Source organism: Haemorhous mexicanus, chromosome 15 (genome assembly GCF_027477595.1).
Source record: "Haemorhous mexicanus isolate bHaeMex1 chromosome 15, bHaeMex1.pri, whole genome shotgun sequence".
NCBI lineage: Eukaryota > Metazoa > Chordata > Aves > Passeriformes > Fringillidae > Haemorhous > Haemorhous mexicanus.
Window position 1 is genome coordinate 11,144,205 of NC_082355.1, and position 22,731 is coordinate 11,166,935.

General features: G+C 45.3%; 1 protein-coding gene across 4 annotated transcripts; it reads right to left on the bottom strand.

The window, feature by feature from the left end:
- Positions 1-279: 279 nt before the first annotated feature.
- Positions 280-19,118, bottom strand: SHROOM1 (shroom family member 1). 4 transcript variants are annotated; one of them, XM_059860104.1, is made up of 8 exons: positions 18,973-19,118; positions 15,214-15,350; positions 6,716-9,450; positions 5,948-6,018; positions 4,660-5,238; positions 4,117-4,267; positions 2,726-2,998; positions 280-878 (listed from the first exon to the last, which is right to left on the bottom strand). In XM_059860104.1, the coding sequence occupies exons 3-8, from the start codon at positions 9,422-9,424 to the stop codon at positions 624-626; spliced, it is 4,038 nt and encodes a 1,345-aa protein (XP_059716087.1). In that variant the 5' UTR covers positions 9,425-9,450; positions 15,214-15,350; positions 18,973-19,118; the 3' UTR covers positions 280-623. The 4 variants fall into 4 exon arrangements, with proteins under 4 accessions (XP_059716087.1, XP_059716088.1, XP_059716085.1 ...); XM_059860105.1 differs by having other exon boundaries at positions 6,716-9,473; XM_059860102.1 differs by having other exon boundaries at positions 6,716-9,529.
- Between the last annotated feature and the right edge of the window lie 3,613 nt (positions 19,119-22,731).

A 22,731-nucleotide genomic window follows, 5' to 3' on the forward strand; every position in this document is an offset into this window, starting at 1 on the left:
TGAAGATCACCCTTTTTCTGACCTCCTCTGAGCAGCCTTCCAGGATTACACAGAGCCAGGAAAGACTCCTGGGTAACAACTGCCAAGAAAGGAAGTAATTATTTTCTTTCATTACAGTGTATTTTTACTGTGTCACACATATAAACAGTAGAAATGAGCACAGGAGTTTTACTGAAGTGGTCCATAACATTTCCTATGGCTTTGTGCAATCACCAATTCAAATCTGAACACCCACATAATTTTTCATTTCAAACACTCAGCCCACCCACAAGAGGCAAATATTTGTATGGTTCTTTTATTGAGATGACGTCAATCTGGAAACAGATGGACAGACAAGAGGAAGGGGAAATACACATTCAGTTAATAGGAGCAATGAATCCTATCAGTCATGTCCACGAGGCAGTTTGTTACACACTGTGAGATGCTGCCAGGTGGCCTGTCCAAGTGAAGGGCACATCCAGAGTGTGCCTGGAGCATCCCAGAGCATCTGAACACTTGTCAGTGCTGTGGCACAAACAGGATTGGAAGAATCCACCAAACTGAGCCCTGGGATGAGAGTGCCTGTGGATTTCCAGGAAAACATCACATATAACATATAAAAATGTCTGGCCTGGTGGTGGGTGTCAGATGGGGATGCTTTGCTCGAGATTTTCTAATTGTTCTTCAAAAAATTTAATCTGCTCTTCAAGGTCCTTCTGTTCAATCAGCAAGGAGGTCTTGACTTGAACAAAGTGCTGATAGTCCTGGAGCTGCTGCTCTGTCAGGTATTTGGCAAGGATTCCAGAGACCACACGTTCTCTCCTGTCCAGATTCTCCTTCAGGTCCTTTGCATCTTCCCGCTGTCGAGACAAGAGCTTGTGCCGTTCATCCAGCGATTGCTAATGGGATAAAAAACAAAGCACACACCATGAGAACCCATCACTCCTGGCAGGCTCTGCTCCTTCATTTGGAAGCCACAGTCGATTTAATTTAATTACTTCCTCTTGTGGGCTTTGTGTTCCACCCGAGTATTTTTCTCAACTGAATTACTCATTCTTGTGGCTTGTAAGGTAAAGACATGGTAAATGCCATCAAGGCTCACTTCTCCTATGCTGCCCTCATGAAAAAAAAAAAAAAAATCAATACACTTAACATTCTGGTCCTTTGAAAGTATCCTGTAACAATCTTCAGTCAATTAGAAGCTCTTTAAGGTATTATCTTTGTGTTTTGTGTGTTGCATGTGGCCAGGGTGCCACTATCATATTAAAAAGATAGAGTGGCTTCTACTAAAAGGTCCGTGCTGATGCCAAGATGATTTTTTGCCTTTTCTTTTATATACCTTTATATATCCTCAGTACTCTTAGCATGCACTCTTGTAATTCCTTAAGTCTGATAATTTAGCATAGTCCTGGTGTTCTGTTAGGCCAAGAGACCAAACACCCTGGAGGCCTCACAGCTGGAGGTGGGAAAACCCTACGCTGTCTTGGGAAGCCAAGGTGCTCTCTAGAACATATCCTGTAACTAAGATTTAGCCCATCCAGGGGGGAATTCCTTGGGATGGGGGAGACCATGCCATTCCTCCAAGCCTCTCATTGGGACATCTTTGTTAGATATGCTAATTTTTAAGGTCTATAAATGGTATATGCCATCTATCATGTGTGTGCATTGCAGGGCGTTCCACCTTAGCAAAGTGGAGCACAACAAAGATCCTTATTAAATACCAAGGTAAAAACCCTTTATCCCTTAACTGTGCCTGGCTCTTAAATTTTTAAGACCACAGAAAGGCATCAGTGTGATAAAAGAACTGTGATCTGTTCATCAAAGGCTTCTTTTAAAGAGTTGGGCCTTGCTTGTTCTACAGGATTTTTGTACCTTTCACCTTTAGCTAACTCTCATTCAGCTGTAATAATTTTCATGGGGATTACACTGCTGGAAAATGTTCTGTTTCAGGACAGTGTCCATAAATAGAGCACAGAGCAACGGTCACTACTGACACCCTAAAAATGGAGTAAAAGATTGAGACTGCTGTTTTTGCTGACATGAGGGCAAATGCAGTCAGTGAGAGATGGTTGTTAAAAATGTTGGCACTTAGCCAAGTCTTTATTAGGCATTTTATTCAAATATTTGAATAAATTATTTAAATGTGTTTCCTATGAAGAATTTGAATGTAATACCAGAGAAACAACACCCTTCCTGCCTACCATAAAGTGATAGTAAGCATGAAATACTGTTTAAAATTATTCACATTAGCACGACTGACATTTTGGAAGAGGTGAATCCTGGCTCTCTATGTCACACTGCATGAGAGGACAGTTTTAGTGCTCTTCTGTGTGTGAACTATGAGGAACCTCCAGGGATATAGGTCAGCAGCAACACAGCTCCAAAAAATTCCAGTTATTCTAACTCTATGCTTTTCCAATTTTCAGAAGAGAGATAACAGCAGGTATTGTATTGATAAAAACATGTTTAAGAGCAATAAGCATAGCAGGGAAGCATAATTCCTGGGATAAATTTGGCTTTTCTTCTTCAGCAAAAAGGAGACTTTGCAAGAGTTGAAATTATGTGATAAATTCACTGTGATAAATTCACTATCATTCTATTCAAACCCTTGTGGCTTGTAACTCTTTGTACAAAGTTGGTAATTGTTTGCATGGGTTAAAATTGAAGGCACAGGTGCCTTTACTCCCTGCCAGGGTCTCAGGTCCTCCAGGGCAGTCAGAGGAACGTCCTGGTTCAGACATCTCACCTTCTCCTCAGGCTCTGTATTGCCATCCATCCTGCTGAGGGCATTCTGGACCCGGGCCAGGCGGCTGGACAAGCAGAGCAGGAGGCTCAGCACCTTCTCCAGGTCCCCAATGAACATCATGTAGCGCTCAAACTCCTGGGGCTTGCAGAGGTCCCTCACCAGCACCTCCAGCTCCTCACCCCACTTGGCACATTCCCTGACTTCCAGGAGAACCAGCTCCTGCTCCTCCCACAGTGCCTGCAGCCTGGATTGGAGACTGGCCATGAGTTCCAGCTGCAAAAAGAAAAAATAAAAAATCACAGGAACTGTTACTGTCAAAGAGAATCTGTATCAGTTCTAGAGAATGGATTTTCTTCATGTTGTCTTGGCCAAATTTTTGACTTTTAAAATAATTTTAAGCTACAGGAAAGAAAAAAGGGGGAAAAAAGCAGCAGTATTTTCTAAGCTGTACTTAATTCTCAAACTCTGAAAAGAAAATTACTGGTAATCACCTTAGCTGGTGATATATTCTCTGGTTCAGAGAGCTTCCAATCAGTCAAAAGGGAACTGCAGTAAAGATTACAACATGATTACACAGAGTTGTACGAGCATGAAGTCCCAGCTCTGTACCAAGCTTTGGAAGAACTGATTGGAATTTCACTTATGCACAGAAAAAGTCAGTTCCATGGGCAATTCAAGCAGGCCACGGTGCCTGGGTAGAAAAGTAATCAGAGGAGGTTGTTTCATAGGAAATTATATGGAAAAAGGCCTCAAGACTTGAGTGGAGCAGACCACCAGTTCTTTGGAAGTTGGACAATGCCACCATGAACAGGAGCAGCAGTAAGACAGCAGGTAATGTGCACAGCAGGAGGAGCCTCAGGAAGGCAGATTGTCATACCTGAGATAGAGCATGGCCAGGGGAAAAGCCACCTAACTGTGCAAAGCTACATAGTCACCCTTCCAAGCTCCATACTTCTGTCACTGTTCAGCTGTGCCCCCATTCTCTGCATGTATGGAATTAATTGGGCACTGGAATGTGCCAAAGCTGCTGCCAGCTCTCAGAGTAAAGAATATTTCTTATTTAGGCTGCCAGTTCTAATTTATTTTACAGATTTTGAGATTAGATTTGAGTGAAAAATTGGGAGTTTGCTGCTGCTGCACAGGAACTGGCTGTGCAAGGAGACCTTTAATGGTGATAGATGAGAGATCTGAGTCCAATCAGGCAGGATTTAAATACCACCACTTATGATCAATATGCCAATTTGCCAGGACTTCACCTACTGGCAAAAATTGATTCAAAGCTACCTGTGAACTGTTATTGGGACAAAAATATCCATAGTAATAATGACATTAATACGATTTTCTGTGTCATGATGGAAAAACAGTGGTTCCTGTGATAGTTATCTACATACCTTCTTAGATGTGATGTCATCTAGCTCATTTGTGCTGTCTCTGTTCCTCTTCAGGACTTGGTTTCTCATAGCGGCAGGATATTTGCTCCTTTGCTTGGTTTCATGTTCAGATTTTGGGCATTCTTCTGGTCCATCTCCATGACTTTTCTTGCTATTGGAACAGAAAATAAATACCCAAAGCAAACACACTTTTCTTCACTAACACTGAATTAATGGTTTTATCCATCTTGACTTCAAGATCACTCTCTTCTCTTCTCCTCTCACCACAGGAGATGATCTAATTTTTGGAAGATATAGAGCAAAAGATTTGCAGCCTAGGTCTGTCAGAGTCCCTTTAATAAGGAACCACTGAACCACTTTTCTTCCATTAGCTACCCTTAGCCTCAGACATTTCTTGGTATTTAAATCAGAAAGCAATGTTTTTCTAACTAAACAAAAATGAAACAATGTGCTCAAGTTCTTTTACTACTCTTATACTAGTATGTATAGTATCTCTACATGAAAATAGACCAAAGTGCTGGATAATTGGCTTTCTCTACTTACTCATTCTCCTGCACATGCTGTGCCTTTCCCCTTTTCCTGCGTGATTTATCCAGCATGGAAATGTTAACAGGAAACAAACCCTCCATCAGGTCCAAGGCAGTTTTTCTAAGAGGCTGAGGCATGAGAATGTCCACCAGAGAACTGTCTTTGGCAATGATCTCCAGAGCGAGCTCCTGGTACCGCTGGTCCTGGGAATGCTGCAGCCTCCTCTGGGGCAGGTGGGTGTCTCCCTCCAGGGGAACACCACCGTGGTTGCTGTGCATGGATGTTTCCTGGGCAAGGAGACCTTTGGCTGGATGTTTGTGTCCTTGGTAAGGCTGAGCTGGTGCTGTGTGCAGATGCATTCCCTGCTCTGGAGAAGTTGCAGGCTGCTGCTGCTCTGGATGCTTGAGTGCAGCATTCCCACCCACAGACTGAGTTCTGCATTCCTCCTCCACTCCAGCACTCTCCTTGCTTCCACCTCTTGGGACAGGAATGGGGGTTTCAGGAGTCTGCTCCTTTTTATCCTGACCACACCCACGTCCATTTATGTCATTATGTTCATGGCTCTTGGGTCCATCTTTCTCAGGATCATGGAAACTGTAAGGAAGAAGACAGTTCCTTTTATTTGAGACATTCCCTCCTATAACAGATTTTTTGCAGACTGTTTAAGAGCTATGATCAAATGTTGGTGATGTTATGGCTCTGTCTGGAATTTTCAGTTACTTTTATGCTAACCTGCTAAACTAGGAAATTTAAGAAAAAATTTAATTTCTTTTTTTCCATAAGCCATTCAAATGTCCAGAAACCATTGGGGTATTTTTGAAAGAGTGGAAATTCTTTTACTACAGAAGAGTCAACATCACTGCCTGGCTGAGACAGATTTCAGATGTTTATTTCCCTTGGTGCTCCTCAAACTAGCAAAGCAAATGTGGAGAGTTAAAGCACAAACTTCCTAATTAGTGATGTGCAATTGGCACAATTATTTTTTTCCTTTGAAAGAGCACACCAAAATCCCCTACTGCAGCAGTCCTGATCGCACATATTCTCCAGGACTGGGCATCTCCGAGCGGCTGGAATGCTGTTTTCTCCAGGCTCGGAGGAGGGAGCTGTGATCCCGGAGATCTGCTGGAGCGCGGCTGGGCACGGACAGCGGCTCGGGGGCTCCTGTCGCTTAAAGGCTGACCCGGCGAGCAGGGGGAATATTCCCACATGGACAGGGAAGGGTCCCGAGAGAGAAGGCGGGAGCAGCGCTCGGGTCCCACCCTTGGGACATGGGCTGTGCCCAGCACAGCCCCCGCAGCCTTACCTGGAGGTGCCGGGGCAACTCCCACGGCGCCGGCACGGTGCTGCTGCACATCTGGCACATCTGCATGTGTCCTGGAAGGGAAAACAGCACACTGGGGCAGCCAGCACTTCAGGCGAGGCTGCTGCTTAATTTTACACCCATGTTTGCTATCCCCAGAAGGGGAAGCTGATGGTAGAGTTCCAAGTAGGTTCACTGAGGTTTGTGCTTTTTCATTTGTCTTTATTTTTTCTGTGGTTTTTTGTTTGGTTGTTGTTGCTTTTTCTAGGGGGAAAGGTTTGGGTTTTGTTCTTTTTTTTTTTTTTTTTTTACTCTTTGGGGATGTTTTTGTCTACCTCTTTTTTATTAATTAAATTACACTCTTCCTAGGTAGCATCAATTTTTTTCCCCTAGAAAACCAAAAAACAGGTGCCAACAAAAGATACCTCTACTGTCATAACAATTCAGAAATTCAGCATTGGTGGAAGTCTGTCAGTCTCTTCAGTAGGTAATTTTAGTGGTATGTTTAATTATTTATTTTTTGGCCCTTTATCTTCTTTATTCTCCTCAACAATATTGACAGCTACTGTCTTTCAAGAAAAACATTGGTCATTTATAAAATTCTCCCTTTTTTGGGATAGGACTCTAATGAAGTTGCTGTCATTAACAATAGAGACTGCTGGAGCACAAACAGCCTCATCCTGCATACAGCATTTGTTCTCTGCAAATGCATCTTCAAGTGCCAGAGTCCCTCGACTTTCTTTATGGCCCCTTCAGGTACTGGTGTCTTACCTGTGTGGAAGAAGGAGTGGATTTTGGTCTCTCAGGAGCTCTCCCAGATGCAGAACCCCTTGTCTGTGGGAGACTTTCAGCAGATGGACACTTGCTGGTACAGTTCCCATCCCCTTGGTTGGGATCACACCTGCTGCTCATGTAAAGTGGGGGAGCAAAAGGCAAAGGAGGAAAAACATCTGGTGATTTCTGTTCAGAGAGAAGTTGGCAGAAAACCTCATCATTTTGCATCTTCCTGCTTCCACTTGGGTTGGAAATCTGGCCAGGAGGACCTTTGGGATTTGACAGCCTCTCCTGCAGGGCTGGTTTATGCAGTGGGAGGTGTTGTGACCCCGCTGGTCTTTGACTGATCTTTCGTTCCATGTATTTGATCAGTGCACTGTGCTGGATTTGTTTCAGCTCTGTCCTGGAAACATTTGAACTGGAAAATGCCTTTCCTCTGTTCTCCAGATCCCTTCTCCTGGATGCCACTGTACCTTGCTCAGTGGTTTCATCCCTGACTTGACTCCATGATACCTCCTTATCCATTAGGTGATTGAGCTTCTCAGGCTCAGAGTAGCAGAGTTTCTTTTGTTCTTGGGTTACCCTTTTCCTTCCCCCTGCTTGACCTTTTTGTGGCCTCCTTATTTCTTCATTTCTCTTGAAACTTTCCAAGGATTCTAGATGAGAAGGGGAGCAAGGAACAGGTTTGGCATCCTCACTTGCACTGGATAACGACAAAGACCGAAGGTGTTCAACTGATGGCCTTTTAGAGGATTTCTGTCTCAGTCTGACAGGCAAACTCATCTGTAAGTCTTTTCTTTTAAAGGAGGTTTCTTTGAGAACCTTTTTCTGAGCCACTTTAAGTTTCTCTATGTAGTCATTCTGGAAACTCTCTTCTGTGAATGAGGCAGGACTCCTCAAGATGAGATCTTTGTTCTGAAGCTGGAGATCATCAGCACTGCGCTGCTGGTGGTGGCTGCTCCTCTGAAGCTGATGGCCTTCTCTTTGTATCTCTAGACACTGTGCTGAGGCAGCATAGCTGCTTGATGGAATTTCCTTTGGTGAGCTCCTTGAGTCCTTGCTGGGATGCAGGACATGGGTGGTTTTCCCTGCAGACAGATAGTAAAGCATGGGAGTTGCCTGCCTGGTTATTTGTTCCCCAGCAGGGTCCTCCCGAAGCTGTCTCGAGAGCTGTGTTTGAAATGCAGGCTGCTGTTTCTGAACAGGAGGCTCCTCTTGCTCCACACACGTGCTGAGGTCGGGACTGCTATTGTTACCCTGCTTTCCTTTCTGGACTTCAGGTAATGACTGAAATGTGGACTCTTCCTTTGGTCTGAAAAGAGCCATTTGGCCTGTGCCATCACAGCACTGCCTCCTTCCCTGACCCAGCTCCTCACACTGAGGGTGCTCCACTTCCACAGCATTGCAGCTGCAGGACAGTGCTGATCTCTGCACTTTGTTTTGCTGGTTTGGGACTGGTTCCCTAGTATTGCTGATGATTTTTCCTTCAGAATCATAGCACTGATTTTTGTCTGCATTACTGTTGTTCAGCTTCCTGGAAGCATTTTTATTTAGAAGAGCATTCTCCATATATTTTAATTCTGAGCTGTCCTCAAACACATCCTGATCCATGTCTGAATGCCACTCAGCATGGAGTGGGCCCTGAGCACAGGGCAAGGACTCTTTCCTCTGGCTGGGCCCTGGCACAGTGCTTGGCAGAGCTGCTTCTCTGGCACCTGGCTTACACACACCCCTGGGACACTGTTTGACTTCCCGTGTATCATTAACAGCATTGGGCTTGGAATGTGCTTGGTGGTAGGATCTGGAGTTCATCTCTTTGGGAATTTTGTTACCATGACCTGAATTATATGCAGGAAGTATTTTGGGGACATTCACCACAGAGTCTGTCTTCAAATATTCTTGGAAAATGAATGAAGAAGGTCTCCTGAAAATGTGTGGATTGCTTCTCTTTGTAGGTTGCTGTGATGGGCTCCACTCTCCATTTCCCTCTGTCTTTAATGGCTGAACTTTGGATACCTTTGTAAAATCAGAAGAAAGGCCCTTGTTTTCCAGAGGCTTTTCCCTGGGAGGCCCTACATCTTGCTCTGTGAGTGCATCCCAGTGCTGGCTCCGTGGTCCCTCCCTGCCTGCTGGCTGGCTGTGCTTCACACCAGGGGCTGGCTGCACGCTGCCCTCAGTGTGCCCTGCAGAGCCTTTTCTCCCTCCTGGCATGTCCAAGAGCCTGTTAGTGATGCTGCAGCTCTCGGGGCACGTGGGAGGGCACAGCAGAGCTGCTGCCAGGGCTGCAGGGCCCTGATTTGAAGTCCTTTGGGCAGGAGTAACTCCACAGCTATGGGAGCTGTTGGGGCTGCTCAGCTCTGGTGCCTTGGATGGCTGGGGGGACCTGAGGGCAGAGTGGGCAGCACTGAGGTTATAAATTCCTGTCACATATTCTGAGTCCATGTACGGGGCCTGCTCTGGAGGCACACAGAAGTATTCACCGTGGCACGATGCTGTGGGGTACTCTGGGATGTTTGATCCTCCTGAGAAAGAGCTGTAAGCAGAGTCTGCCCTTCCAGGGAGGGGCAAGAGATGGTCCATGCTGCTGACTGACTTCACTGACAAAAGATGATCACTTCCAGGAGAGGCCACAGGCTCTACCAGCTTCCCAGCTCTGCCACTTTGCCTGTGAGTCCATCTTTCTACCTCATTCCCAGCTGAAGTCATGTTGTAGAATTTCCAGAAATTCAAGTCTGATTAAAAGTCCACAACCGAGCTGTTAGAAATGAACATTTTTCTCTACAGTTACATTCTAATAACATCTAAAAGAACCTATAAAGAAAGAGAAATGTGTGAAAAAGACTCAGTGGGAGGATTCTCCTGGCACATCTTGGAAAACCTTCCCCAGAGTCCTAGAAAAAGGTGCTTGAGACTGACAGAGCATCTTGATGAGACATTCTGCTGACAGTCCCAAGTCACAGATTTTAAAAGATGGCCAGATATTCATGGCTGCAGCTCAGAACTCCCCTGCAAACCCCAAATGGACTAGGAAAAAGCACCAGCATAGAGTTCATGTATGACAAATACAGAGCTTTTGCAGAGTCTGGAAAACAGCTTGTGTTTATCAGCAGCACTTGACAGCTGCTCTCTGACTGCTGTGCATGTTGTCCATGGGCTTAGTTTAACAAATGGGTCTCCATGAGCAGCAACACAATAGGACAAGAGAAGACAAGCAGGAGATTTTCACACCAACAGCCTGACCCTCTCAGCCATCTGCCAGCTTCAAACCCCCTGACCTGCTCCCAGGCAGGAGGAACCCAAATAAAAGACTGAACCTGGCACCAGAGTGGTGCTAACCAGCAACCTTGTTTAGTAATTCTCATTTAAACCAGCTCTAGAAACTGATCAGTTATTAAAAGAAAGCAAACATACAATCTTGAAAAGCTTCACCAACAAGCTGCTCCAGAAAAAGGCCTTCTGAGGAGACACAAACTGTGTTCAGATCCCTCCAGAATATTACATGTCTGATTTATTCATAAAGGTGGAACTCACCAGACACTAATCTGCCATTCCTAATATCATATTTCTGTGGTGGAACCTCAGAAAGCTGGCAGAAAGAGAGATTCCAGAGTGATGTTTCTCTTTAATAAAAAAAAAAAAAAAAAAAAAAAAAAAAAAAAAAATCACATTCCTGCCTTGTTTCGAAGACAGTCCTGGTATCATTCATTTTGAGCCAAAGGAAGAGATGGATAGGAGCCAAAATACACAAGTTAATCTATAAATGAAACTTGGACTGGTGGGGCACACTAAATAAATTAACTAGTTTCTGGGAACTGAAAACAGCCTAACACCACAAAGTAATTTGCCTGCTGTTTTTTCAGGCTTTTTTCCTGGGTGTTTGTCTTGTTTTTTAACATTTTAGTAAGAAACCAACTCAAAGATGTCTGGAGTTCTCTCCCTCTTTACAGATGATTTAAAAGAAAGTTGAGAAATTTAATTGTCTATCCATGAATAACAGGGTCACAAAGGGAATAGGAAACATCAGTGGCTGGTGATGCTATTCCCCATCCTTTTCACCATGGTGTGTTGAGGAATTTAAAGAAATAAAAACCTGAGATACTTGGTGAAAGGGAAACATTAGAGTTTTTGGAACTGCTGAGGAAAAAAAGCATTGAATGACTGCAGTGACACTTAGTGCAGATGGGAGGGTCCCATGGTGTATCCCAGTGCAGTTCCATTTCCCAGGAGTGCCCTGGGGGTCTGGCCCATGGCAGTGACCCCTGGGAGAGCTCAGCAGGACCTGGAGGTGCTGTGGGTGCACAGGACCAAACCCCACAGGAGCCAAATTCCACAAGAGATCCAGAAGACAGATGGCTCTGTCACTCTTATCTCCCTTGTTTTAATTAAATTTTTCTCCCAGTGGAACCTCTCCAAGCAGCTCTTGCTGATGGTGCTGTAAATAGATGGAGCCAAGTCCTTGTCTGGGATGTGCTGGCACACGTCCATGGAAGCTCAGGGAGCCACCCTGATTTACAGGGAGAATTTGGCTCTAACTTTTCACAGCAATGTCTAGAATCCAAGTAACTGTTGTGATTTAGTTTGTGTCTATCAATGGAAGTGCTCTCCTGGTTTCCTATACCAGTCATTCCCAGGTTCTCTTTTCCCCCATAGTTTCAGGCTCCTCATTGGATTTACAGTGAGGTTGGCAATACAGAGAAGAATTTTTGACTCAGGTTTTTATGATGACACCAGAAGTAATAGGAAATATCATAGAAAACTGAGGTAAGGAGCTCTGATCGATACTGAAACACACCTTAGGGAAATCTTGTCTTATTTCTTTTGAAGAGGGTATTTCCTAAACCCTGGCAGCAGAATCATTTATCTCAATGTGTTCAAAGAACTGTGTGGAAACTGCCCTCTCTTTCTCATGTAAGAGAAAATCATGAATGTCCTTAAAACTCAGCTGACATGAACAATGACATTACTGCTCCCAGAGGGGAGGGGGCAGAGCTCCCTCAGGGACTGTGCTGCCTCTGGGTCTCAGATACATTCTGGCAACGCTGGAATACAATGTGCCATTCCAGACCCACTTGCTTGAATTGTAAACCACTGGAAGCAAGAAGAAAAATGTTAAAATAAAGTATATTAGAAACAAAACCACTGAAAGATGTAGGGAAGTGTAGTAACAGTGTAAGAATGCAGGGAGGTATATCCACTCCATGCCCAAGGAAGAAATAAAGCCACTATCAACCTATTGAGTTCCAAAGTTGTTTGCTTGTTTTATATTGTTAAAAACAGAGGTTAATTTAACTTTCACCCACTTCAACCCGTTCTGTTCTAGGGAAAGGTGATTTGTATTGCAAAATCTTGAATTCTTTGCAACCAACTCAGTATGCCAAAGCCTCAGGGCTGGCAAATTAACTGCGTGCAGAGAAAACCTAGTGACTCCAGACCACAGACAGTGAACAACTTACCTGTCTTGGAAGGGTAAGATTTATTATAATTACACTTTGGTCGTGTTTGACCTCATTTGGAGTTTGCCAGGTGCCATAATTGATCTGTAATTCACCTGCACTGATATAAAATGCTTGCCCAAACAAATCATCACCCACCAGAAACACAAATATTCTCTCTATCTCTGATTTGCCCTCAACAACCCAGGAAAAATGGCCCTGCCATATAACACAGTCTGCGATAATTTGTGCACTTGTGGAGCTCCCTTGAAGTGACCAACACAATCTTTGCATCACAGAAGCAAGAATGAGAATTTTCCTTAATAAACACAAGCAGAGTTCAAACCTTTTTAACTCTCTTCTTGTGTAATTTTCCTTTTTATACAAATGGCTCCGTGAAAATAAAAGGGAAACCCATAGCTGTTGATCTGGATCAAACTACATTACACAAGTGTCCTCCAGAAGAGAACAAGTGTGCAAAACACAGAGCAAACACCTTGACAACCTCCCAATAATATGTCATGTCCACATTAGTGAATGACCCGTTCCTTATCAAAGGGAAAACACTGGATGTAAACATTAACTGAAATTCTTCAGATTCCAGTCTGTTGCACAGGCTGCAGCACCTGACCCATCTGCTCCCCAGGCCCTGAGCATTCATTGCTACCAAGAGATCACCTGAGAGACCCTTGCTTTAGCAGGGGATCCTCCTGGCTTTCCCAGGGCAGCCTAGAGAGGTCAGAATCCTGGGGAAGTCAGGTGCAGTCTCTGGCATCCCAGAAACCTTCAGCAGGTCATAGCTGGTGATCTAGCCCAGGTTCCCAGGTCTCCATCCAGGTCTCCTGGACAGAACCCATTCCCCTGCACAGCAGGGATGCATTCTCTGAGATATGGATGTCTGGAAATAAGAGCTGCTTCTTTGACCAGACTCTGAAATATCCAGAAATTCCAGACAAATGTCTGAAGTCTCCAGATTCCATCCCTTTGACCTGACTGTTGAAAGGGTGAGAGAAATGAAGGACACTCCATTCAGGGAAGTGTGGCTGTCATTGCCTCTGAGCCCAGCATCTCTGAAAGTCACTATTTCTCTCTTTCTCTGCCTTTTCTTTTTAATAGATACTTTCCCTTCGTTATTATGTGTTTGTAGCCTACAATCCACAATTTTATCCCCTTGGGTTTCACCTTTTTGTTTCTAACAGGAAGGCAAACATAGCAGATGATACTGCCTTTGGCTGACTGAAAAAACACACTTTCTGCTAATCTGTATTATTTTTCTAAGATTTCTGAAGACTCTAATCCCTGTTTTTCTCATTTAGGGCAATTTCCAGAGCTGTTGTGCAGGTGGTAATGGTCACCAAGGATATTGCACATCAAGACCCAAGGACAAAACCTCACATTTGGCTGCCAGGTCCTGAGGAAGGCTCACCCTGCTACTGGGAGCCAGGGAAGTCAGAGTGTCACAGAGTCCCAAAAGAGAGCCCAAGTGGGATTTACAGGAGGTTTATGCCTTGTGTGCACAGAAATAAATTTCACCATAGTTTGAGGAATGTTAACATTTCCAGTAAGACCCATGGATACACACTTGAGGCTTTCTGGAGCTATTTAAGTCTCATGAGAAACTTAGAGAAGGTTGAAAGTAATAATAATAATAATAAAATGCATCTCAATATCCCCTTTTTTGTGTAGGGGCATAGACAAACCTTCCTGAACTTCCTCACCCTGCTAGGCCAGGCTCTCTAAGGAGGAAGAGATCCCTGGTGACCAGCAAGGGAGCTTTGCTGGAGGCACAGTACCAGAATGGGTCCATCCTACACCTTCCTGGTGTCACTCCCAAAGGGATGACATCCCATTGATGGGCAGGAACATTTGGCATTTGCCCAACATGCCTATGGGCTGGTGAAAAGCTGTGGCCCAAATAAACTCCTTGTGGAGGTGAGAGCTGTGGCCCAGTCTCTGGCCAAGGAATTAATGAGGAAGATCAGGTTTGGCAATGCTTCACAGCCCTGTGAGAGACCCTTTCTGAGCACCCAACAGAGTCTGACCTTTTAATCAGAGCAGTCACCCACTGCATACCTCTCCACTGTCCTTGAATTCCCTGACTTTCCTTATTCAGCCTCAAAAATTTCTCTTGGTTTCCATCAGCATTAGTCTCTGTTCTGTTAAACACCAAACACTTACTGTTGCTTCTAACTCTGTGCTTCTCTTCTCAGAAAATGATTTTGCCAGAAATCAGTGTCATCCCAAATGTATGCATTTATTCCTAACCACTTCCATTTCATCCCTTTTAATGTCATCATATTTTCCTTATCTCTTTTTTAAATCCAATCAAATTCATTTGATGCCATAAATGTAGCCCCATACTGTTTGTACAGGCTACAAAAACACCACAAGAGCATTAAAAATTACAGACTCTAAAGTATTAAAAATCAAAAAGAAAAAAAAATCTAATGACACTGTTGATTTTTAAACATATGTCTTTAGAATTACTCTATATACTATTAAATTAACTAATTAATAGAATAGAATTTAATTAATATCTATAATAAAGATGTTTTCTCATTTCTACCATGTTGATTGCTTCCCAGCAAGGCTGTCCAAGAAACATCAGGGAAAAATAAAATTCTCATAGTCCCTCTGACCTGCCCCTGGCTGCACTGAGCTTCCCACAGCTTAGGCAGCAAGTCAGGCTCACAAGAGAAGAATCTGGCCTTTAAATAGGGATAATCCATTCAACCTCTCCTTCCACTGACATGGTTTTAGTCCAGAACCCTAGGAGTTGGTAGCTGGCTTGCAATCTGTGCAAGTACACTTTAAAAACATGTTCATTATTATTTGCCTATAATTAGAAAAACCCAGGTGCTTATTACAGGCAGCTTCACCAGGTACCACACATCCCAAACCCAGTGTATCCCAGCACTGCCTGGATCAGAATTTGGCTTTTCCAGCTTTATCAGAGCTCTGGGAGAGCTGACACTCACTCAGACTCATTAGTGAGGGTTGGCCGGCTGGGAAATATCATGAAGTCATCTTATCTTTGAAGAATTGTGGTTTTCTGGCACCTACCTATGCTTTATTCTAATACAAAACCATTCTCAGGAGCTGTATGGATGGCTCTGTAACTGCAGTCCTGGAGCCCTTGCCAGATAAACACTGCAGATTCCAACTTCTGCATGCTGTAGTTCTGTTTTCCACAGACAAACCTGCAACGAGAACAAACATTCCTGCTGCAGCTCCAGTTTTAGGCAAGGATGGATCCAGAGGCACTGACAGGGGACAGGGGAGGGAGCAGCATCCACTTATCCAGTTCACCTTAATAAAGTGGGATTTTATATATATATATATATATATATATATATAATCTATGTATATAAATATATGTGTTTATATAATTTAAATTATGGCTTCAGATGGATTGAAAAGTTCATTCTCTGCTCCCTTAATAGACAAAGAAGCTTTCTGCTGAACTTTGCAAGCTTTAGACTGTGTGCTATGAACTTCATGAAGATATAGAAATGCACTCTCCTCACTACATTCCCAAAGTCATTTCCATCTAGGGAATCCCAGGTAAAATATGGGACAGAGAATCCCACCAGACCTTCCCAGAGCAGAGGGTGACATGGCCAAGCTGGCATACCTAGATTATCCCTGAGAACAGGAGAGCACAAGAATCAGCTGGTGGTACCTGGACAACATCCCAACACTGACCACAAGTGAGGAGGAGTCTGGAGACGTGAGAGAATCAGAGAGAAAGCGAGAACAGGGGTGCAAGTGGAGCTTCATCCAACAAAACAATCTCCCTGAACCTCAGAGTGCATCTTACAAACTTCAGTTCTGTCCTGCCACACCAGTAGGACCCTGCCTTACCACGAAATCATTAAGTCCCACAGCAGGGGCAGAGCCCAGGCCTCTCACGTTCTCAGCACTCCTCCTAACTACAAGTTAATTTTGTAAATACCTTACTACCCTCAGGAAATCATGTAATTTTCCAGTCTTTCATAGCAGCAGTCTAAAATATAACTGGCAAACATTATTAGCACTTCCATTTTCTTGTATATAAATCAAGGATTATGATGTCATATCATGGTATTTTAAAAAAGCCATTAGCTCTTTGTTATTTTGACATAGGAGACAGAAAATATTCCTTTCCAGAGGATGTCTGTTTTCAGTCTAATTCATACAGATGTTCAATATAATTAAGCCTGCCTTTGGGCTGGGGCAGACAGCAATGCAGTATCCAGTTACTACAGAGCATTCCACTGGAACAAGAGGAAACCACCAAATAGACACAAGAAATAATACATTAGACTGCTCTGTTCCTCTGGCAAATATTGCATTCCAGTGTTTTCCCATAGCTTTTGTTTGGGCAGAATTCATTAGTGTTTGTGCTTAATCTCACTAAACATATCTCTGGTCTCCACAACAAAAAATGAAACCTGGATTAGTAGTTAAAAATAATCTGGAAATATCCAATAGTTACTGAGAGCAGGTTTAATGTGGGGTGGGGGTTGCTTGAGATTAGGGGCAGAAATCAAACCCTTGGTCTGCAAAGAGCATCACAGAATTACAGAAGGGTTTGGGCTGGAAGGGCCCTTAAGGATCACCCAGTTCCACCCCTGCCATGGCCAGGGACACCTCCCACTATCCCAGGGTGCTCCAAGCCCCATCCAGCCTGATCCTGGACACTTCCAGGGATGGGGCAGCCCCAGCTGCTCTGGGCACCCTGTGCCAGGGCCTCACCAGCCTCACAGGGAGGAATTTCTTCTCAGCATCTTAACTGAACCCACCCTCTAGCCTCCTTCCCTGCTGCAAGACTGGCAGGAGATGACAGGAAAAATGCTGGGGGAAGCATAAATTAATTCAATTCTGGGAAAAGGCAGCACTCAGAGCTTTTGTGAGAGACTTTCCCCAAGCAGGTGATTGCAGGACAGGGGTTCACCTCTGAAATCAGGTAATTCAGAGAGCAGTGGCAGTTTCAGTGGCAGGGTTTACTGGGTACATCCAAGCAAGGGACCAAGTGATTTCCTGTCTGGAGCCTTTCATACCACCTAGTCCCCATCCAAACAGAAAGGTGTGAGTTTTTGCAGATCCACCTTTCTGTATTTAACCCATCTTACAGAAATTCCCCTCTGAGTTCCCAAATCAGTCCTCTATAACCTGCATTTCACCATTAGCCTCAAACATTGCCTGTGCTGGAGAACCACTAAGCACATTCTGTACCAAGGCAGCTCATTTCTGTGTGAAAATGTCTACCTGCCAGACCCTTACCTCACCCATTTGACATAGACCTAGATTTTATTTATTTTAAAAAAACCCACACAGTCTGTACACTCAAGGTTAGAGCAGAGCTCCTGTGACTATTAGACTCAGGTGACACTCCAGCCTGCTCACAGCAGGGGTGCAATTGGTCCCTTACACACTACAACACACTGATAATTTTAGCATTTCAAAGATAAGTTTTCTGTTATAAATTCAATTCTGTCCTCAATTGTGTGGTTACATTCACACATTTCCCTATGAAAATGCCACTTTTCACAGTCAGAGATCCCAAGGACAAGCCCTGAAGTTCAGGTGGCCTGGCACAACCATGTGTGCCTAAGACAGCTTCCAGCCCCTAGTCAAACATTTCAAAATGTGGTTTTAATATTTTCCAACACACCTCCTGCCCCTTCCTCTGTTTCCAGGCTGGCTGTTACAGAGGGTGCCTCAGGTGGGAGCTGAGGGCAGCCCTGGTGGGGAGGAAGGACTGACAGCAAACACAGCACCTGCACACTGCTTGTCCAACATTTCTGCTCTCACCACATCCACCAGCTCCTGCCTGGCCCTGGGTGGGCTGAGGCACCAGGTCCCAGTTGGGATGGCACACTCTGCACCTCCTCTCTTGCTGAGACCCCCAAACCCGCCGTGGGTGGCTGCCATGGGCCATGAGCCCCCAGCCTGGCACCTGTGCCACAAGACCACAAGCACTGGCATGGCTGGGGGCCTCTCAAACACCAAAACCAAGGGATCACACAAACTGCACCAAACCCTCTGAGGGCCAAGGACACTGTGGTGTCCCCCAGCTGCTCAAGGGACCCTGCTGAGATAAAGGAAAATCTGTTTGTCAGAAGAGATGAGTGACACCACGCACTGTGGCCCTCAAAGGTCTGCAGCTGGGATCTCCCTGAATCCCTCCCCAAACACAGGCACTGACCCACAGGCTAAGGAGCAGCTCCTCAGACTGTGGATCAGCAGAATCATCTTCTCCAGACTTACAGCAAACACAATATAAACACCAGAGTCACCAGAATGTTCTTTTCATTCTTTTCTTGCATAAAGCAAATACACAGACAGCACAGCAACTGCTGAAGGCAATATGTACCAGGTACAGGCATCTAAAATACACACACACATACACAATACAAAGGCACACAGAGAGATGTTGCTTGGTTTTGTTAGAACCACAGAACTTCAAAATGCTCTGAGTTAGAAGGTACCTGAAAGCTCCTCCAGTTGCCCCCTCGGTGCCATGGGCAGGGACACCTTGCACACAGCAGTTCCCTGTCAGCTCCAGGCTCTGCAGGTGTGCTCCCAGTGAGCACAGACAGTGCCCATTTTCTACCTCCAATATTCTCTCTATAAAACAGAAGCCAGTGCTCTGGTCCCACATCCCAGCAGAGAAGATCTGACAGCCAGTGAAGCAGAGCCTCTGCAGGTCCCAGCCTGCCAGCTCTCCATGCACTCCAGGTGTCAGAGACCATTCCCTCTGTCACCTGTCCCCTCTGCAGGTCCCAGCCTGCCAGCTCTCCATGCACTCCAGGTGCCAGAGGCCATTCCCTCTCTCACCTGTCCCCTCAGCTCCGGGATGTCCCATGGCTCCGTGGCCATCCTGGCTGCAGGCTGGCAGTGCCAGGCTGGCAGTGCCCTGCTCTGTGTGCTCTGGGGCACAGCAGGGCCCAGAGCAGGACAGAAGGGAAGGCAGCCCACGGTGGGCTGGGCTGTGCATTATCTCACCAGTCAATCATTAACCACAGGGCTGTTTCTGCCTGAGCTCTTGGCCGGCCGCCACCCCTCCCACGTGGGCACCGCTGAAAAATTCCATGAAAACGCTGCCAAGGCCACAGAGGAGAGAGCAGGTGGGGCCTCTCTAACCCAGAGCACTCCTGTGCATCCCACCAGGGTGTCCCCACTCAGGAGCATCCCCTGCTGTCCCCAGCCTGAGGTCACTGCACGCTGCCAAGAGCCCTTGCTCTGAGCAGTTGAGAAGCACTGCTAGACAAAAATGAATTAAATCCAACTGAGAGGAGTTAGATTTAATCCAACAAAGGAGTTGGAGTTGATTTTCTTAAAAGATTATGTACTGTTTTCTTAGGGGGAGAGAAAAAGGGTTGTACAGTAAAAGTTAATGCAGCTCAAGGCAACTCTGAAGCTGTGCTTTATATGCCAAGTTTTTGTTTTGTGGGGCTTTAAAATTATTTCTAAATATTTTGTTCATAAGAGTGGACAGAAGGCACACAGAAGGCTTTCATCTACATTGTGTGACTCTGAATCAACTCAAGCCTCTGCAATAAGTTCTTTCTGCCTCCAAATATATGATGAAGCCTGATATAATTTACAATGGCCTTATTCAGTGAGATGAATTCCCACTAGTTTCCAGATGGGCTTAAAAAATAAGCTGATTTTGCACCACTATTTTTTCCCTCAAACTAAGCTGGATAATGCCATGCAGGCCAGAGCTCTATGATTTGTTATGTACTGTCTCTCCAGGGAACACTGGGCATTCCTTCCACATTTCCCACAGAAATAATCTGCTGGCCTGTGGCTGTGCTGTTTTTACAGGTTGGGAAGGACAGAAGTGTCTCCAGTGGGACCCAGGCTGAGCCTTTGGGCTGTGCCTGGCCTCCCCCTGCTCTCCAGCAAGGCTGGGCCAAAACCATCCCAGAGAGCTTGGACCTGGCTTTGCTGGACAGGACAGGGACCCTTTTGTTGGATCTCTCAGTCCACTTCTCCTGAGCATGAAGAGCCTCTGCACTACTGTTCACTGATTATTCATTTAATTCATATTTGAGGTTTTCCTGTGAGCAACCACCCAGGCTCCCCTTCAAGGTCCTGTATACAAATGGGCCATCCCACGGAGCAGGTTTTTTTCACACGTGTTCAGTAAGTCCCCCAGTATGGAGAAGGGCTCCTGAGAAGTTACTCAGTAACTAACTCAGTGTTTAGTCATTGCATTTAATGGCATTTTCACACAGCACTGGCTGGTGTCTGATCAAGTGTTAGCAGTAGGAGAAGAGGGGACATTTCCAGCAGTGCGAGAAATGAGAAGGAAAAAAATCCTGCAATAGGGGACAAGGAAAACCTGAGCAATTCTCCTGCCAAGTGATGAGCAGAGCTCATCTGGGGGCAGAGCTGGCAGCTCCAGTGGTGCCTCCTCTGCACAGGAGCTTTTGTACATCCCTTTTGCTAGTGAGACACTTGTGCAGGTCTTTCACAGAATGCCTGGCTTGGGACAGTGCTGCAGACAAGCCTGGCCTCAGTCCTACAGGAATAATCCAGGTTCCAGCCGACCCCATGAGAAAAGAGAAGAAGTCAAGGCCATCATTCCCCCCTGCACCCCAGAGAGTTAATTCACCAGCTCCTGCCTCTCCCAGGACTCCAACAGCTGAACCCTGCAGCAGTTATTCACTCTGGGCAGTTTGGTTTGGCTCTGGGATTTGTCACACATCTTTGTAAGGTTTGGCTCTCATATGTATAAAGAGATTTTTAAAGACATTTCAACACATCAGAACTGTCCAGACTTTTCCAGACATGGCACAGTGCCCAACTTCTGTCTCTGTGAGACAGCTGGGCAGGCACCCCAGTTCAAGGGTCCTTCAGTGAAGTGTCTCTTGAAACTGGGGATGAACAACACTCTTCTTACCACACTCTTGTCAGGGTAAACCCATTAAAAACTGTGGGACTCTTGAAAACAAACACAATCCCTGCATAACCTGAGGGGGCTGAAAGCCTCTGCAAGGTGCAGTGTCAGATCAGATCACCTGAAACTCTGCAGAACTGCAAAGCCTTGGGAAAACAGCCCTGTCACCACAGTGCCACCCAACCTGAGCTCTAAACCAGTGGAAACTCCACCAGGAACTCGCACTAATTCACAGCACTGTGAGGGTGACAATAGCTTTCACCAGTTATGAAATAGTCCCAGCTATAAATCACGTGTTCCCAATGCTCCTCCTCACTTACAAACCAGCTGCCTTGTAAAGAAGTTATTGAATGGTTCATCTGGTCTGCAGCTCTAGTGGTGTGCATCTCACAGAGGCAAATTGTTCCCAGGCTGAATTCCAGGAGGGCTCTGCATTCCCAGTCACACGTGGACCACTGAGCAGAGCTAACAGGGAGCAGGAGGGAGCTCCTTTAGGGCCCCAAGTGGCACAGTAAATCCATGTGTCACAAGTATTAGCAATCAAACCTTCCCACTGCCTTCACATGAAGTCCTGTAGATTTGGGCTGAATAATTGCCCTTTGCTCTATCCCTGGATTCAGTCATAGGGTAAGGTGTTTAATGACTAAAAATGGCTGAATGAGATGGGATGGGAACAGCCCCAAAGAGAGACTTTACAGATGCTCTTGGCAATTAAAACCACTGGAACACATCAGTGTCAGAGAGCATGGCAGAAGCAAGGCAGAAACCTCACCCCTGTACCAGCCACGAGTGCTCCACCAGCTATTCATCACCACTGGGAAACAACCAAGGTATTCTCAGGATATTTTCAAATAACAGACTTTGCTTAGGTTTGCAATTGGCAAACTTATGGTAACCATAATAAACAGGGCCAAGAGTTAAAACAAACAAGGGATTTTATAAAAGCAACAGAGCAAACATTCATTTTCCTTGTCCTTTGGTACCTAAACTTTTCGAGTACATTGACGTGTTTTCAAACTTTTTTTCACACCCCAAAATATTGATATACATGGTGGATTTCTTAACTGAAAGCTAAGACTTTCAGGAAAGCCTTGAATTTTTACAGCTGGTGATTTCAGGGAGGCATAAAATCTCATGACACCCCTGATAACCATGTCAGGGGTTGCCATTGGCACAACTTTCATTTCTGAGCACTGCCACGGTCACTGCACAAAACTGCTTGAGAGTAGAAAAGCAATAATTAGGTTTATAGACCAAAGTTTGCATCTTAATGCTACTTTACAGGTTTGCTGCCTAATCTGCACTGTGCTGGGATGTGTCCTGCACACATGTGCAGCTCCTGAGAGCAGGAATTTACAATTCTGGTTAAAACCTGCAGCCATCAATGCTCAACACGAGCAGGGCTGATGTCTGCTTCCCCTTCACTGGCACCCCAGGCTCTGCCACTGCCCCTTTACTGCCAGTAGGCAGTGCCAACACCACAGAAATGTGTTCAGGCAGCAGGGACAGCAGAGAAACTCAACATCAAAATAATTTCTCATGGCTGTGACTGACTCTTCTCTCAAAGAGTCCCAAAGACACCAAGCCATGACTGGTTGAACCCCATAGGGCAGGATGAAGTTAACCCCACTGAGGAGCTGTGGGCAGGGCTGGCCAAACCCCCTGAGCCCTGGGGGGCTGTTCTGCCT

Bases quoted from the DNA above. Each gene is read 5' to 3' on its own strand.
- SHROOM1 (XM_059860101.1), bottom strand. From the start codon at position 19,000: ATGGGACATCCCGGAGCTGAGGGGACAG. The intron at 2,999-4,116 runs GTATGTAGATAA...TTCTTTTTGCAG, and splicing joins ATGACATCACATCTAAGAAG to CTGGAACTCATGGCCAGTCT. The intron at 879-2,725 runs GTGAGATGTCTG...TTATCCCATTAG, and splicing joins ATACAGAGCCTGAGGAGAAG to CAATCGCTGGATGAACGGCA.